Below are 15,467 nucleotides of genomic sequence, written 5' to 3' on the forward strand. Positions count from 1 at the left end.
CCTCCCTCCTTCCGGGGCACATCCTGTTTTTCTCAGTCCTCTGAGCTCCTTCACAACAACATTCTCCTCCCTGCCCGGGTTGCATCCTGTTTTCAGTCCTCTGACCTAATCCCTCCCCATCTCCTGGATCTGGTCAGAGTTCAGCCAGGGAACACAGTGATTGTCCAGTAACTCTGCAGGCAGTATAGTACAGGATCGTCTTCACAGGCTCAGTAGGCTCAGGTTCTTGCAGCCAGGGAACATGGGGCTTACCCGCTCCCCACATAGAGTTCAGGCTCAGGCTCTTGACAAACAGGGACCATGGGGCTTGGCACACCGCTCCATATATATATAATCATACCATGCATATATCATATCATAGTTTGACTTCTTTCTTTCCAATTTGTATCCCCTTAATCTCATTTTGTTGTCTAATTGTTGTACTTACAACTTCAAGTACTAAATCAAATAGATACAAAGAGAGTGGTCAACCTTGACTTGTCCTGGATTTTAGTGTGATTCCTTCTAGTTTCTCTCCATCTAATTTGATGTTTGCTGTTAGATTTCTCTATATTGCTTATAATATGTTTAGATATGTGCTGTGAATTTCTGATATCTCTAAGACATTATCAGCTTATTTCAACTTTAGGGCAATTTGGTTTCAACTTCGGTGTATTTTAAATGAATTTAAAAGACTATCACTATAATGGGGGGGAGAATGCTAATGATCATTGGCCATCAAGATACATACTGAATGTTTTGCAAAAACAATGACATCACTTTTGGTGGAAATTTTCCCTATGTAGAAATAAGTTTCCTTAGAGAACAGTTCTGCTACCTAAATGAGTGGGGAAGCAGTATCTATCACAACATTTCCACAGATTACAATGTAGATACACTGTGGGAGGCTGTTGAAAATGGAATGGAATGTTTCTGTGTCAATATCTCAGAAGTTTTCTATAACAAAATAAAGCAGTCTCTAGAAGACGAAAATAGACAAAGAATTAACGAGTCTGGATTTTGTAAAATTTCAAAAGAGAAAAAGGATTTTCTGGAGACAAATATTAAATTTGTAACGTGGACATTTGAAAGTAAAAGAAACACACAATTAATAACACAAATTCAAGATGAATTTTGCAGTTTAATAAACTCACCTGGACATGAAAACTATAAAGAAATTAATAATTACTAAGATTGCAAGTGAACATGCACTTATTATGTAAGAAGCCCTGGCTAAATCCTGAGAACTTGGATCATGGAAGCCATGTCTGATTCTAGACTGAAAATTAGCTTTTGCTTCTGCAGGTCTGTCTTCTTGAATCTTAACTATGTCTTAAAAAATTATTGCCTGTAGCAGATGATGGCCTAGTCGGTAATCAAGGTGAGGAGAGGCCCTTGTTCATATGAAGGTTCTATGCCCCAGTATAGAGGAATGCCAGGGCCAGGAAGTGGGAGTGGGTAGGTTATGGTTCAGGGGGAGGGGGGAAGGGCTAGAGGATTTTCGTAGGTGAAACTAGGAAAGGAGATAACATTTGAAATGTATATAAAGAAAATGTCTAATGAAAAATCATACAATGTACTTTTTAAAAGGAAGAAAATTACTGTTATTTATTCAGTGATAATTTCTACAAATACCCTTTTTTAAATTAATTATTCCATTTGTTTGAATCTCAAATGATCTCCAAGTTCCTGGTTATCTTCCACAAACCAACCATCCCACACCTGCCCTCCCCCCAACTTGCCTATATGAAGATGTTCCCCCACCCACCCACCCTATCTCACCCCATCATTCCAGCAACCCCCAACACTGGGTCATCAAATCGGCACAGGAACAAGAGCCTTGCCTCCCATTGATGTCAGATAAGGTCATGCTCTGCCACATATATATCTGGAGCCATGGATCCCTCATTGTACTCTTCGTGGATGGAGGTCTAGTCCCTGGGAGAACTGGGTGGTCTGCTCTGCCAACATTGTTCTTCCTTCAACTGTAAAATACCTGCAAGTATTCACTTCTTTGAAATGTGTATTATTTACCTGCAAATAGTTATATTTGTTTGAGGCAAGTAAACACAACTACAGCAGGCAGGGTTGTTTGTGGACATCTGTTGTCTACAGTAGCTGCTTGTAGGTCATCTTTTTCCCACCATTCCTTTGCTCTCTATCTTTTCACCCTCTGTTATAAGCCTGTAGAACCCTGGATTTTTCATCTTCTCTGAGAGAATGATAGACTCTGATGTTACTGTTTCTCATACATGATATTCAGAATTGTTTGACAGTTTAGTATACTTATATTGATATTTGTCATATTAACAGTATTTATATACCAAATTAAAGATGCTATGAAATTGTCCCTCTCCCTTTCATAAATCTGGTCTGTCACAATCCCACTGAGAACATTCTGTGGCTGAGCATATATGAATATCATCTCTATTGTCAGTAATCTCATAATTGTGGCCAAAAATCAAGGAGAGGAAGTTTTCTCTGGTTGTTTCTAGGCACAGCTGAACAACCTTCTCCTCGTGGTTTTTGACACCCTCAGGATGTGGTTATCACACTGTGTCTTGCACAGAAAAATGTAGCCGTGTCCTCATTTTTGAGGTTGTTGATCTGCATATATGCAGTGCTGGTAGAGGTTTCCAAAGAGAAAGCAAACCGATCCTTGAAGTCTTCAGCATATGTTGGCACACTGGTGTTGGTGTTTATCCAGCCCATCCACTTCAAGCCCTTTCCTGGAGACTGCTTCACCCAGTGCATTGCATAGTCTGTGAAGGTGTACCCAGAAGCCTTGCAAGAGATCTTGACTGTCTCTCCCGGCTTCTTCAGCTCAGGTCCAGACTGCACCAACTGGATCTGTGCTTGGGAACCTGTGAAAAGAACACAGGGAGTTGAGTATTCATGGAACTGCTTCAATTTCCCATGGAGCTCTTTTTTCTGATGTCTTACTTTGGGCAGCTGCCATCAGGAATAGCAAGTTCCAAACCCAATCCATGATGTCTAAGACTTGGGCTCAGTGGTGCCTTAAGACTAACTGGTCACTCCCTTGCTGGTATGTGAGGTGAACCTCAGATTTCTACTCTAAAGTCTTCTATAGATTTGCATATGACTGGGCTCCCTAAGTCATATTGAACTAGACTGGATACACAATCAGATTTGCAAAGATCCCTGACCCTATGTAGCTGAACCTGTGCCTTATCGTATCTGATGTCTATTAGTTCATGGTGACTGTGCTATCCTCTGAGTCCTCTACTTGAGCTGGGTTTACACCCTGTGTCCTCACCCATACACCTCACAGCCTCAGTGCTTATTCCTGAGCCTTATACATATAACAGGGTAACAGTGGCCCATTAGTGACCACTCATTAGGTAGCTGTCCTCTTCTGTGCTCAGACTTAGTGACTTCATCCTTTCCAGTGGATACTGCTCTTTATACTGAAACCTTTGCATCAGTACTTCCTTGCCTCCAGAATCGAAATGGATTCTATTCCTGAACTCTTATGGTCCTCTGCATGCCCATACCAGTGACTAATCTTTCCTGGTGAAATTTGTAGAAATAAAAAAAAAACATTTCATTTAAAAATTATGAAATGTATGTTTTCGTTTTACATAAGTCAGGTTAAAACTTTGAAAAAGTACAATTGGGAAGATGGGGAGGTTTGGGAAGTGTAATATAGTTACATTAATATAAAACATAGAAATCATTACAGTAAAAATGGTAAAGCATGTATTATAATAAAAATAGTTTAGAAATCTCATGAGATATATCAACAACAAAGGACATGTGCTGCAGGTCAAAGGACTTCAATTTGATTTTTAGCACTGAACAGTCAGGTGGCATAAGACTACCTATAACGCCAACTTCTTCAGGCCTCTTAGGCCTCCAGACTCAGGTGCACCTATACAAAGACACAAACTCATTTACAATAGTAAGCATTCAAAAAGGAAGAATAACTTAATAGCAAATCAACATATGTGAAAAATCACATACTAAAAGAAGAACTCTGCTTTTGTTTCCTGTAATAGTCAACCTCAGTGCTTTAACTTGAAGAAACTGCAGCACAGACCCGGGTATTTTAAAATCTCATGTAAAACTTTTTCATTTTAATATTATTTCTGCTCTTAGTGAGGGTATGCATCATTAGAGGAATCTAATTCTGCTTACTCTCCACATTTAATACCTTCCCATCAGTGCTCATGATGAGACACAAAACCCAACAGTACAGTGTGACAGTAACACTCAGTCATCAGAAGCAGGATTATGAACAAGGTTGATACTAAAGGTGTCTTGTATTGACTTAAAGTGAAAAAGTATTGTTTAATGTGGACTGCATTGTGTGCTTATAGTTTGGACTAAGGATAGACAATTAAAATGGGGGGAGAACAAAAACAGTGGGATTGAGAGAGGTAATAGAATGAATGAGTACAACGGGGCTGTGCTGTCAGGCCAGACTTTTGAATGCACTATGTTCTGATAGCACAAATACTGTTTGAAAAAGGAAGTCAACAATTGCTAGTTACATTGGCAGTTTGTGCTGCATACTGGAAAGGAAGAGGAAGGCCAGCCTGATAGAAAGTGCTTTCTGGTCTTCTGTATATATGAAATTTGGCACCCCCTGCTGTATGACAGTTCCCCTGTAGCATGACAAGGCTCCAACCATTATAGTCAGAGCACTATAATAGCATCATGCACATTCCTTGTCCCTGTCTTAAAGTCACCCATGACTTTAACTTGGAGGAAGATGAAATTACAAAACTCATACATTTCTGATAATTTTTATTATGCCTCAAAACCATTTCTTTGTGATTTTTTTCTCCTTTTGGTGCTTAGATGCCACAACCATAGGCGATTCCTTGTGGCAAACCAAAGAGCTGATCTACTAGAAATACTTAAGTGTAGCCTTTGCCAGAAATTGATGTTGTGTGGCAGGCATGCTTTTGGGCTGATATCCATGTTTCAGTGACCACATAGCATGCACTTTCTTTTGGATTTGGGTTACCTCGGTCAGGATGGATTTTTCTAGTACCATTATTTGCCAGCAAAACTCATGATGTCCTACTCTTTAATAGGTGAATATTACTCTACAGCAGAAAGGAAATACATTTTCTCTGCCCATTCTTCAACTGAGAGATATTTAGGTTACTTCCAGTTTCTGACTATTATGAAGAAGTCCCCTAAGAACATAGTGAAACACGGGTCCTTGTGATGTTGTGGAGTGGCATAGCTGAGTTTTCAGATAGAACTATTTCCAGTTTTCTGATGAACCACCAGGTTGATTTTGAGTGGTTGTACCAGTAGGTATTCCCACCAACTATGAAAGAGTGATTGCCTTTCTCAACATCCTTACCACAATATGCCGTCTCTTGAGGTATTTTTTTTTTTTGTTTTTTTTTTTGTTGTTGTTGTTTATTTTTTGTTTTTTAATCTTAGCCCTTCTGATTAGTGTAAGGTGGAATCTGAGGGTTGATTGGATTTGCATTTCACTGATGATTAAGGGATTTTAAACATTTCTTTAAGTGCTTCTTGGCCATTACAGATACTTTTGTTGAGATTTCTCTGTTTAGCTCTGCACTCCACTTTTTAATTTGGTTATTTTGTCTTTTGGTGTCTAAATTCTTGAGTTCTTTTTATTTTATGTTTTATTAGATATTTACTTTATTTACATTTCTACTGCTGTCCCCTTTCCTGGTTTCCCATCCAAAAATCCCTTCCCTCCTCTACCTCCCCCTGCTTACCAACTCACCCACTCCTGTATCCTGACCCTGTCATTCCCCTATACTGGGGTATAGAACCTTCACAGGACCAAGTGCCTCTCCTCTTATTGATGACTGACTAGGCCATCCTCTGCTACATATGCAACTAGAGCCATGAGTCCCACCATATGTACTCTTTTGTTGGTGGTTTAGTCACAGTTGGCTCTGGGGTTACTAGTTAGTACATATTGTTGTTCCTCCTATGGGGTTGCAAATGCTTTCAGCTCCTTGGGTACTTTCTCTAGCTACTTCATTGGGGATCCTGTGCTCCAACAAATGGATGGCTGTGAGCATCCACTTCTATATTTGTCAGGCACTGACAGAGCCTCATAGGAGACAAGTTATACCAAGATCTTGTCAGCAAGCTCTTGTTGGCATCCAAAATAGTGTCTGGGTTTGGTGGTTGTATATGGAATGGATCCCCAGGTGTGGCAGTTTCTGGAAGGTTATTCCTTAAGTCTCTGCTCCATACTTTATCTCTGTAACTCCTTCCATGGGTATTTTGTTCCCCCATCTAAGAAGGATCAAAGTACCCACAGTTTGGTCTTCCTTCTTCTTGAGTTTCATGTATTTTGTGAATTGTATCTTGTGTATTCTGAGCTTCTGGGCTAATATCCACTTATCAGTGAGTGCATATCATGATGCTGACTCAACTACAAGTTAGCATGTAGAAGAATGCAAATCAATCCATTCTTATCTCCTGTACAAAGCTCAAGTTCAAGTGGATTAAGGACCTCCACATAAAACCAGAGACACTGAAACTTATAGAGGAGAAAGTGTGGAAGAGCCTTGAACATATAGGCACAGGGTAAAAATTCCTTAACAGAACACCAATGGCTTGTGCTGTAAGGTCAAGAATTGACAAATGGGAACTTATAAAATTGCAAAGCTTTTGTAAGCTAAAGGACACTGTCAATAAGACAAAAAGGCATCCAACAGATTGGGAAAAGATCTTTACCAATCCTAAATCTGATAAAGGGTTAATATACAACATATACAAAGAACTCAAAAAGTTAGACTCCAGAGAAACAACCCTATTTAAAAATGTGGTACAGAGCTAAACAAAGAATTCTCAAGTGAGAAATGCTTAATGGCTGAGAAGCCCCTTTAAAAAAATGTTCAACATCCTTAGTCACTAGGGAAATGCAAAGAAAAACAACCCTGAGATCCCACCTCACATTAGTCAGAATGGCTAAGATCAAAAATTCAGGTGACAGCAGATGCTGGCGAGGATGTGGAGGAAGGGGAACACTCCTCCATTGCTGGTGGGATTGCAAGCTGGTACAACCACTCTGGAAATCAGTTTAAAGGTTTCTCAGAAAATTGGTCATAGTACTACCAGAGGATCCAGCAATACCATTCCTGGGCATATAACCAGAAGATCCTCCAACAACTAATAAAGACACATGCTCCAGTATGTTCATAGCAGCCTTATCTATAATAGCCAGAAGCTCTGAAAGAACCCAGATGTCCCTCAACAGAGGAATGGATACAGAAAGTGAGGTAAATTTACACAATGGACTACTACACAGCTATTAAAACACAATGAATTTATGAAATTCTCAGGCAATTGATGGATCTGGAGGATATCATTCCGGGTGAGGTAACCCAATCACAAAAGAGTTCTTTATTTATTTTTGATATTAGACCTATTAAATTTAGAGTTATTGAAGATCTTTCTCCAATTTTCATGTTGCATTTGTTCATATTGACTGTGTCCTTTGCCTTACAGAAGCTTTTCAGTTTCATTAGGTCCCATTTATAACTTGTCAGTCTTTGTGATGGATCCATTGGTGTTCTCTTCAGGAAAATTTCCAATGTGCCAATTTGTTCTGGATATTTCCCACTTTCTCTTCTATTAGATTCAGTGTATATGGTTTTATGTTCAGGTAAATATGGTTCCTAAAACCAGGTACATCATGTTGGAAAAAATTAATTTTCCTTTCCTTTGGTTGTCAGTTGGAGAAAATTCTGGTTGAGGGACAGTGGGTTGTATTCACTTCTACTCTTGCCACTAGAATTTTGTTGGGAGCAACCTTGTTTGAACACTAACTGCCTTAAGTGCTTGGTGGCACAAAGTCTTGGCCTCTGTGGGAAAGTATTAGCCCAGCTGAGTACAAATAGACATAGATCTTGAAGTCGGTGGAGAACAAATAGCTATATAAAACTTGTGAATACGTGCCTAATAACCCATCCTGTTCTGATCTTCCTGATGAACTGTTAACCCAGTCAATATTCTGTTCCTGGAACAGGTGCATTACCCAGAGACAAAGCGACCCCCTCTACCCCCCTTTCTGCTCCTATGAGTATATAACCTGTGTGGGAAAAATAAAAATTTGTCAGCTTGATCAGAACTCTTGACTTTCTGTCCATTCTTTGCGTTTCTTGTCAGCCATTCTCTTCCAGTTGCCTGCTCCTGCCCCCTAAGTGAAGAATAAAAATTTAAAAGGCATGACCTCTACATTCAAGGGCCTTGGTCCCCGGCAGGTGACCGCACCCGGAACCTACTTATAAAAGCAATTCTTAAAGTCCCAACACCCCTGTGGAATGTCACCACCCTAACCACAATGTCACAAAGCCCTGGGTGTGTTGCCTAGTGTTACACATGACTAGCATATGACCTAACTGTATGGGCAGTCTATGATTTTAGAGTTCCCCTTTTCCCTCCCCTTTTCTCCCCCTGGCTTGTGGTTTTCTCCTTTATAAGCTCTGTAAAAATTCAGGTCGGGGGTCCTACTGGGTGTGCGTCCTTCCCGAGACTTGAGTGAGGGTCTCCTCTGGTGAATCTTTCACAAGTTAATATGGTGTATGCTCTCTTTCAGTATTGTTTTATTATAAGTGCCTTTAAAGATTGAATTTTAACATAGGTGAGCCTCCACCGGTATTCCAATGTCCTAGAAAATCCTTGAAGCAGATGAGCTTGGAAATCAGTAGGAATTCAGTGAGAAGGTTACCTATTCAGTAACATTCAAATTTACTTCTAGTAGAGACAGTGAAACTAATTAGGCATTACAAAGTAGGAGCTAGAATAGCTCAGGGCTAGTCTGCAGAGTGATTACTTAGGAGAGTAGCTGAGTCTCACCTAAAGAAGGGAATGAACAATGGCTTAGGGAATAGTTGGGTTTACCATGAAAGAGTTAGGGAATCCCCCTGAGACAGGTTTCTTCACTAGGCCCAAAGGAACAGCATAATCAGGCATTTACTAAGAATCCTTGGTGGTGGGCTTAACAATAGACTAGCATTACACGTGGCTCCTTTCTTAGTGGTAAACAGTGGCCTGGTCCCCACCATCTTTTGATGTATGCATTCCCTTTGTTTCATGTTACTGTAACTTAGCAGATGTGTTCACCTGGTTTCTTGTTATTCTTCTGTATAAAAAGTTTGATGCTCGATTTGACAAATTACACTCAGATCCAACACATTCTCTCATGTCGTATCTGTTTGTCATTCCCCTATTCCTTTGCCCATCTGCAACTGGAGAGTCGTTCCTCACAGATAGCAGACCCAAAAAGGGGTTAGTCTGTGGCAAGGGAGATAAATATTAAGGGAATAATGACTTTGGGGCCAGATACCACCCAGCTTAGATTAGCTCCAAGAATTGTGGTACATACCTTTAATATCAGGAGACAAAGGCAAGCAGATCTCCAAATTCAAGGTCAATCTACAGAGCAACTTCCAGAACAGCCAAACTTAGGCAGTGAATGAGTTGGAAAATAGGGAGCTAATGATAATGTAACAGAACAAGGGGGCAGTGTTCCAACTGCAGCAAGCAGCAGAACTTAGAAGTTTCAGCTATTTTGCTATGGTTTTAGAGTCAAAAATAGAATGGACTCCTGGGACAATTGATGCTGGTTTGCTGCAGCTAAGAAATTAGCTATGATTAATAAGAGACTAGCATCACTGAGGTGAAATCTGGAAAGTATTTTCTGATCACTGATTGTTCAAGAATCTGTGTTCCAGAGATAGCCAGTGTTGTAGTAGCTCCTGTTGCAACAGGACTTGGTGATATGTGAGAATTACCCAGCTGGTGCTAGGTTTGAAGGCATGAAGGGGTAATGGAGAACAGCTTAGGCTTGACATTGTGAAAGGTAAGGGGTGGCCATTGTTGAAGGTGCAGCCTTAGCTACAGTTGACAGACTGGACCTGAAAGGATCATACAAAGAAGTTGAGGCTTGACAACATGAAAAGAGACCATGAGAGGTTGCAAGGTACTTTTGAATTTCCTTTTTATATCTCCTCTGACAGAATCAGTATCAGTCACTTTATTTGGAACCACCTTTACAATTAATTGAGAACTGGATAGTTCCTCCAATATTTGTATAAAATACATACAAAGAAAAACCTATACAAGATTCGTAAAATAGCTTATTATAGTTATCTTGTTGACTGTCCATATTAATGTAATATTTCTTCATGATTATGTGTGGGGAGTGGGTGTGCCAAGCCCCGTGTTCCCTGGCTGCAAGAATCTGAGCCTGCTGAGCCTGTGCAGAGGATCCTGTACTGCCTGCCTGCTGAGTCACTGGACTATCACTGTGCCACCCTGGCTGAACTCTGAAAGGATACAGGAGAGAGGGGGAGGGATTAGGTCAGGACTGATGAAAACAGGATGCACCCCAGGTGTAATGGAGAATGTTGTTTTGAAGGAGCTCAGAGGACTGAGAAAAAAATGGGATGTGCCCAGGAGGGAGGAAGGAGAATGCTGTGGGAAAAAGCTGTAAACAGTTCAGTTGGAGAAAGCAGTTGGAAAAGAGTTCAGTTGGAGTTAGTTGGAGCCTGGAGAGGGTTATAGAAATCTGTTTGTGAGAGGGAGAGGAAAAAGCTGTTCTGAGAGAGAAAGAAGAAATCTGTTTGGAAACTTTCTTGGTGTTTGTGTCGTTTTTCCTGTCTCTGCCGGTCGGAGTTCTGGGTCCACGACAATTACGAAAGACCACAATAGGAAATCATATCATTCTTGCCATGTGTTATCATGATAAATATTATGAGAACAGTTACTTTTATATCTGGTGGAGAGGAGAGATGTGAGAGGAACTCTGAGGAGTAGAGGGAGATGAACCTGCAACCAGGATGTATCAGAGAATAATATTTAAAATAAAATGCTTACTATAATTTTTACCACTTTAATTATTTAGTTGAGGTATATGTGTAAAGTTGTTGGACTACATAAAATTTGCTTCATCCACCAAATGTATGTGTGTGTGTTTGCTTATGTGTGTGTGTGTGTTTGTAATTATTACCCCTTTTATTGCCAACCATAGAGAATATTTTGCTGACCAAAAAGAAAATTGAAAGTGAAAAGATTTGTATGGTAAAATACAGAAGATGTTGAAGAAAACATTTTAAAAACCCTATCAAAAATTTAAAAAATCTCTCATGTTCATGAATTAATAAGATTAAGACAGTTGAAATCTCCATCCTACAAAACAAACAAACAAACAAACAAACAAAAAACAGTCTCCAGATTCAATAAAATTCAAATCAAAATGATAATACAATTGTTCATAGAAATTGAAAGGGCAATTATGATCCTCATATGAAAACATCAATAAAAGCCTCAGAATATCTAATGCTATTCTAAATAATACAAAAATGCTGGATGCATCATCATCATCACTGACATCAAATTTACTGTAGAACTATGGCAATAAAAAGAAATGGTATTGGCGTAAAAGAACACACATTGTCACATTCTGCTTCACTCATAGTTGAGTCCTTTGCTCAGCTATGATCAGAGAAGCGTTTTCTTCACTCGATGGGCATCAGTGTCAGAAAGCCATGATCAGACAATGTGCAGAAACGGAGACACGTTGGAACAGTCAGTCCTACCTGGGGACTCTGCAGCAGAGGAGGCAGGAAGAGTGGAAGTGTCAGAAAGTTTGGAGGCAACACGGGAAGCAAGGCTTTATAAATAAATCAAAGGAAGAGTGTTCAATATTCTTAGATATCATACTAACTTAAATTAAAAGCAGTTTGAGCTATTAGCTCATCTCAGTAAGAATGGCCACTCTCAGCAAATCTGAAAAATGTAGGGGATGGTCATGAGAGATAGAAGCCCTTATTCACACAGTTGCGAGGAGGAAAATAAATTCAACCTTTATAAAAATCAGTTTGGAGAAATATGTAAGAAATGAATTATGAATTATGTAAGAAATGAAGCAGACTTCTATTTTGTCAATATTTCTGTAAGAAAGCCTATCATAAAATTGAGCTTTAAAATTATTTTATTGTACTATATATAATACAAAAAGGATTTTTATCAAAAGCTAGACAATACCCTTTCAGCAACGACTAACATTGTACAAATAAATCTCATCTTACAAGATATTTAATGTATTGTCTTTATATCATATAAATAAACTAAATATAAGAAGAACTTTACTGAAATAATCCTTTTCTAAATCACAAATTCTTGGTTTACAATAAGACAGTGATGCATTTCTCAAAGGAAACTTAGGAGTGCAATCCATGGTAAAAGTTCAACATTTAAATTGTTACACAAAAAGTTGCAGAGAAATATGTCTCTCTCTCTCTCTCTCTCTCTCTCTATATATATATATATATATATATATATATATATATATATATATATATATATATATATAAAACATATATGTGTTTTTATTACTTCACATGGTGTCTCCAAAATTTTCCTCTGGCCAAGAAGAAATTTGCATCCAAGTTGCAGTTTCTCACAGTTCAGGCATTTTATTCGGTTGCCACTTTCCACTGCAAAGATTTCTGTGGTAGATAAAGCAATGTAAGTTCCAGAGAACTTTCCAGATTAAAAATAATACATCAAGAGGCCATACACAGTCTTTTTCAATGGTCATGTGCGCCCTCTGTTGGTCCTGAACACCCCTGCAAGGAAGTTTGTGTCTGGATTCAAAATGAAGTCCTCTCACTGTGTGTATCTCTGGCACAGTAATAAATGGCAGTGTCCTCAGCTCTCAGGGTGTTCATCTGAAGGTAGAGGATGTTTTGGGAAGTGTCTCTGGAGATGGTGAACCGACCCTTCACAGATGCACTGTACTCTGTTGTATAATCATTAGCTTTGTTTCTACTTGCACCAATCCACTCCAGTCCCTTCCCTGGAGCCTGGCGGACCCACTCCATGTAGAAATCACTGAATGTGAACCCAGAAGCTGCACAGGAGAGTCTCAGAGAACCCCCAGGCTGTACCAAGCCTCCTCCGGATTCCACCAGCTTCACCTCACACTGGATACCTGCAACAGTAGATAATCCTGGTCACACACATCTACTGTCCCTGTTTTATACACACACACACACACACACACACACACACACACACACACACACACACACACNCACACACAGAGAGACAGAGAGACAGAGAGAGAGAGAGACAGAGAGGCTCTTGTTCCCCATAAATTACCATTTAAAAGAGTTACAAGAAAAATCCACTTCAGCCACAACTTCATAGTAACAGGTCTGTGCTGAGTGCTGATTTCTGAATGTGAAGATTGGGGAAATCAGGACTGGATCCCATTGCTAGAGTAAGTTTGGCCTGGTTTTCATGTGCTGAGGGAGGCCTAATTTGCATGTCTTTCTGCTATATCATTAGCCCTAGGGTTGAAGCTGTGGAGAGTGAAGTAATTACAAAATGCAGGGATACAGTGAATGAGTTAGCTTAGTATGTATATGTAATAACACTTCAATATTTTATTGTGATTTAACAAAGTTCACCTTCCTAACAATAAATATGTAAGGGTTCCTATTCTTTGTATCTTCACTGGTATTGACATTTCTTTTCTTTTCTTTTTTTCTTTTTTCTATTTTTTAACTAAAATTATTTTTTCTTTCTTTCTCTCTCTCTCTCTCTCTCTCTCTCTCTCTCTCTCTCTCTCTCTCTCTCTCTTTCTTTCTTTCTATCTTTCTTTGTGTTTGGGTAGGATGCAGGGCAAACCTATGTGTCCTATGATAAGATAAAGAGGAATGGATATATTGTACTCATGTATGAAATTCTTTATTTTCTTCATATTTTTTTCATGGTTAGAAAGATTTATTGGAAATCAAACTGCCAGGTTGTCTCTTGAACATCAGATTGGATTTAAAAATGAAACACCAGATTTTATAACAAATATTTTCATAAACACTTTTTGCACAGATTTATTCTCATATTTTGGGGAAAATTCTTGGAAACATCCTTTATCTGATATCAAAATTATACATATGGATCCATGTATGTTTGCTCTCTATCACTGTTTATTTAAAATTTATCAGAAAGTTATAGAAGAGGCATATTTAAATTAAGAATTAAACTTGATTTTAGCTTAATTCACATTCCTATAATTCTCAGCATTTTTGATTGTCTAGAAACAATTGTACTCAGAAAACTTCCATGATTCATAGAAGAGACTTTTGCATCCTTACGTACATACAGGTCCAAATTCATTTTACTTAAATATAAAGGAAAATAACAGCTTACCAAGAATTCTGTCTATTTTGGTGATTACTTGAGTTTGTATACATTCATTGTTCTATTTTTCTCTATCAATTTTGGCTTGTCTAAAAAGACAACTCCCATAAAATTTAAAATTTTATAAAAATAAAATATTGTGAGATTTTATTGACTCGTTTTGCTTGACTTCCTTACTCCATGCATCTATGGACTTCTCATCTAGTCACAAAACTCCAAATAGCTTTTTCTTTTTATTGGATATTTAAAATGTTATCCCTTTTCCTGGTTACCCCCAGAAACACCCTACCCCATGCCCCCTCCCCTGCTTCTATGAGGATGTTCCCCCACCCACCTACCTACTCCTGCCTCCCTGCCCTCTAATTCCCATACACTGGGGCTTTCAACCTTCACAGGACCAAGGGACTCCACTCCCATTGATGCCTGACAAGCCCATCCTCTGCTACATATGCAGCTGGAGCCATGGGTCACTGCACATGTACTCCTTGGTTGGTGGTTTAAATCCTGGGAGCTCTGGCGGGTCTGGTTGGTTGGTATTATTGTTCTTCCTATGGGGTTGCACCTCTTCAGCTCCTTTATTATCTAACTCCTCCATTGCAGACCCCTATTGGGCACTCTGTCCTCAGTCCAGTGTTTCTCTCTCCTCCTGGTGTCCCATCCAACAGCTCTTCTTCCTATTCCTCCTTAAATGTATCTCACTTGAGAGGATGTTCCTTCACCATCAGGCCGACCTCCTTCCTGGGGCTCAAGTCTCTTGAGGATTAGGTGAATCTTCTCCCACGGAGGCTAGACCAGGCCTTCCTCTGCTATATATGTGTCGGGTGCCAGAGACCAGATCCTGTATGCTGCCAAGTTGGTGGCTAAGTCTCTGAGAGTTCCCAGAGATCTGGGTTAGTTGAGACTACTGGTCTTCCTATGTGCCCCGACCTGCAGGACTTAAACAACAGGGTTCTCATGGGAAGGGAGCTACAATGGCAAATTTTGGGATCAGAAGATGCTAGGGAAGGAGGTGAGACAAAAATCCTGTTCAAGCCTTGTTTATTCTTGGGAAATGGAGGGCTTTTAAAGATGAAAACTGCAAATGGTATTTGGTCAGGTACACAGGGCAAACCTGCGGTGCTAGGTAACACATTAACTTCAAAGGAATGTCCCAATTGTAAAAAGGTCCAGGAAGGAACGTCCCCATTGTAAAAAGGTCCAGGAAGGAACGTCCCCATTGTAAAAAGGTCCAGAAAGGAATGTCCCCATTGTAGAAAGGTCCAGAAAGGAATGTCCCCATTGTAAAAAGGTCCAGGAAGGAACGT

General features: G+C 39.5%; 2 gene segments (V, D, J or C); both read right to left on the reverse strand.

Moving 5' to 3' along the window:
* Positions 1 to 2,514: 2,514 nt before the first annotated feature.
* Positions 2,515 to 2,968, reverse strand: LOC110324107. The segment is given in 2 exon segments: positions 2,515 to 2,843; positions 2,923 to 2,968. Coding segments are annotated over 2 exon segments (375 nt in total).
* Positions 2,969 to 12,608: 9,640 nt separating this feature from the next.
* On the reverse strand, positions 12,609 to 15,380 carry LOC110324108. The segment is given in 2 exon segments: positions 12,609 to 12,949; positions 15,275 to 15,380. Coding segments are annotated over 2 exon segments (447 nt in total).
* Positions 15,381 to 15,467: the final 87 nt, after the last annotated feature.

The sequence above is a fragment of the Mus pahari genome, chromosome 7 (genome assembly GCF_900095145.1).
Source record: "Mus pahari chromosome 7, PAHARI_EIJ_v1.1, whole genome shotgun sequence".
Taxonomy (NCBI): Eukaryota; Metazoa; Chordata; class Mammalia; order Rodentia; family Muridae; genus Mus; species Mus pahari.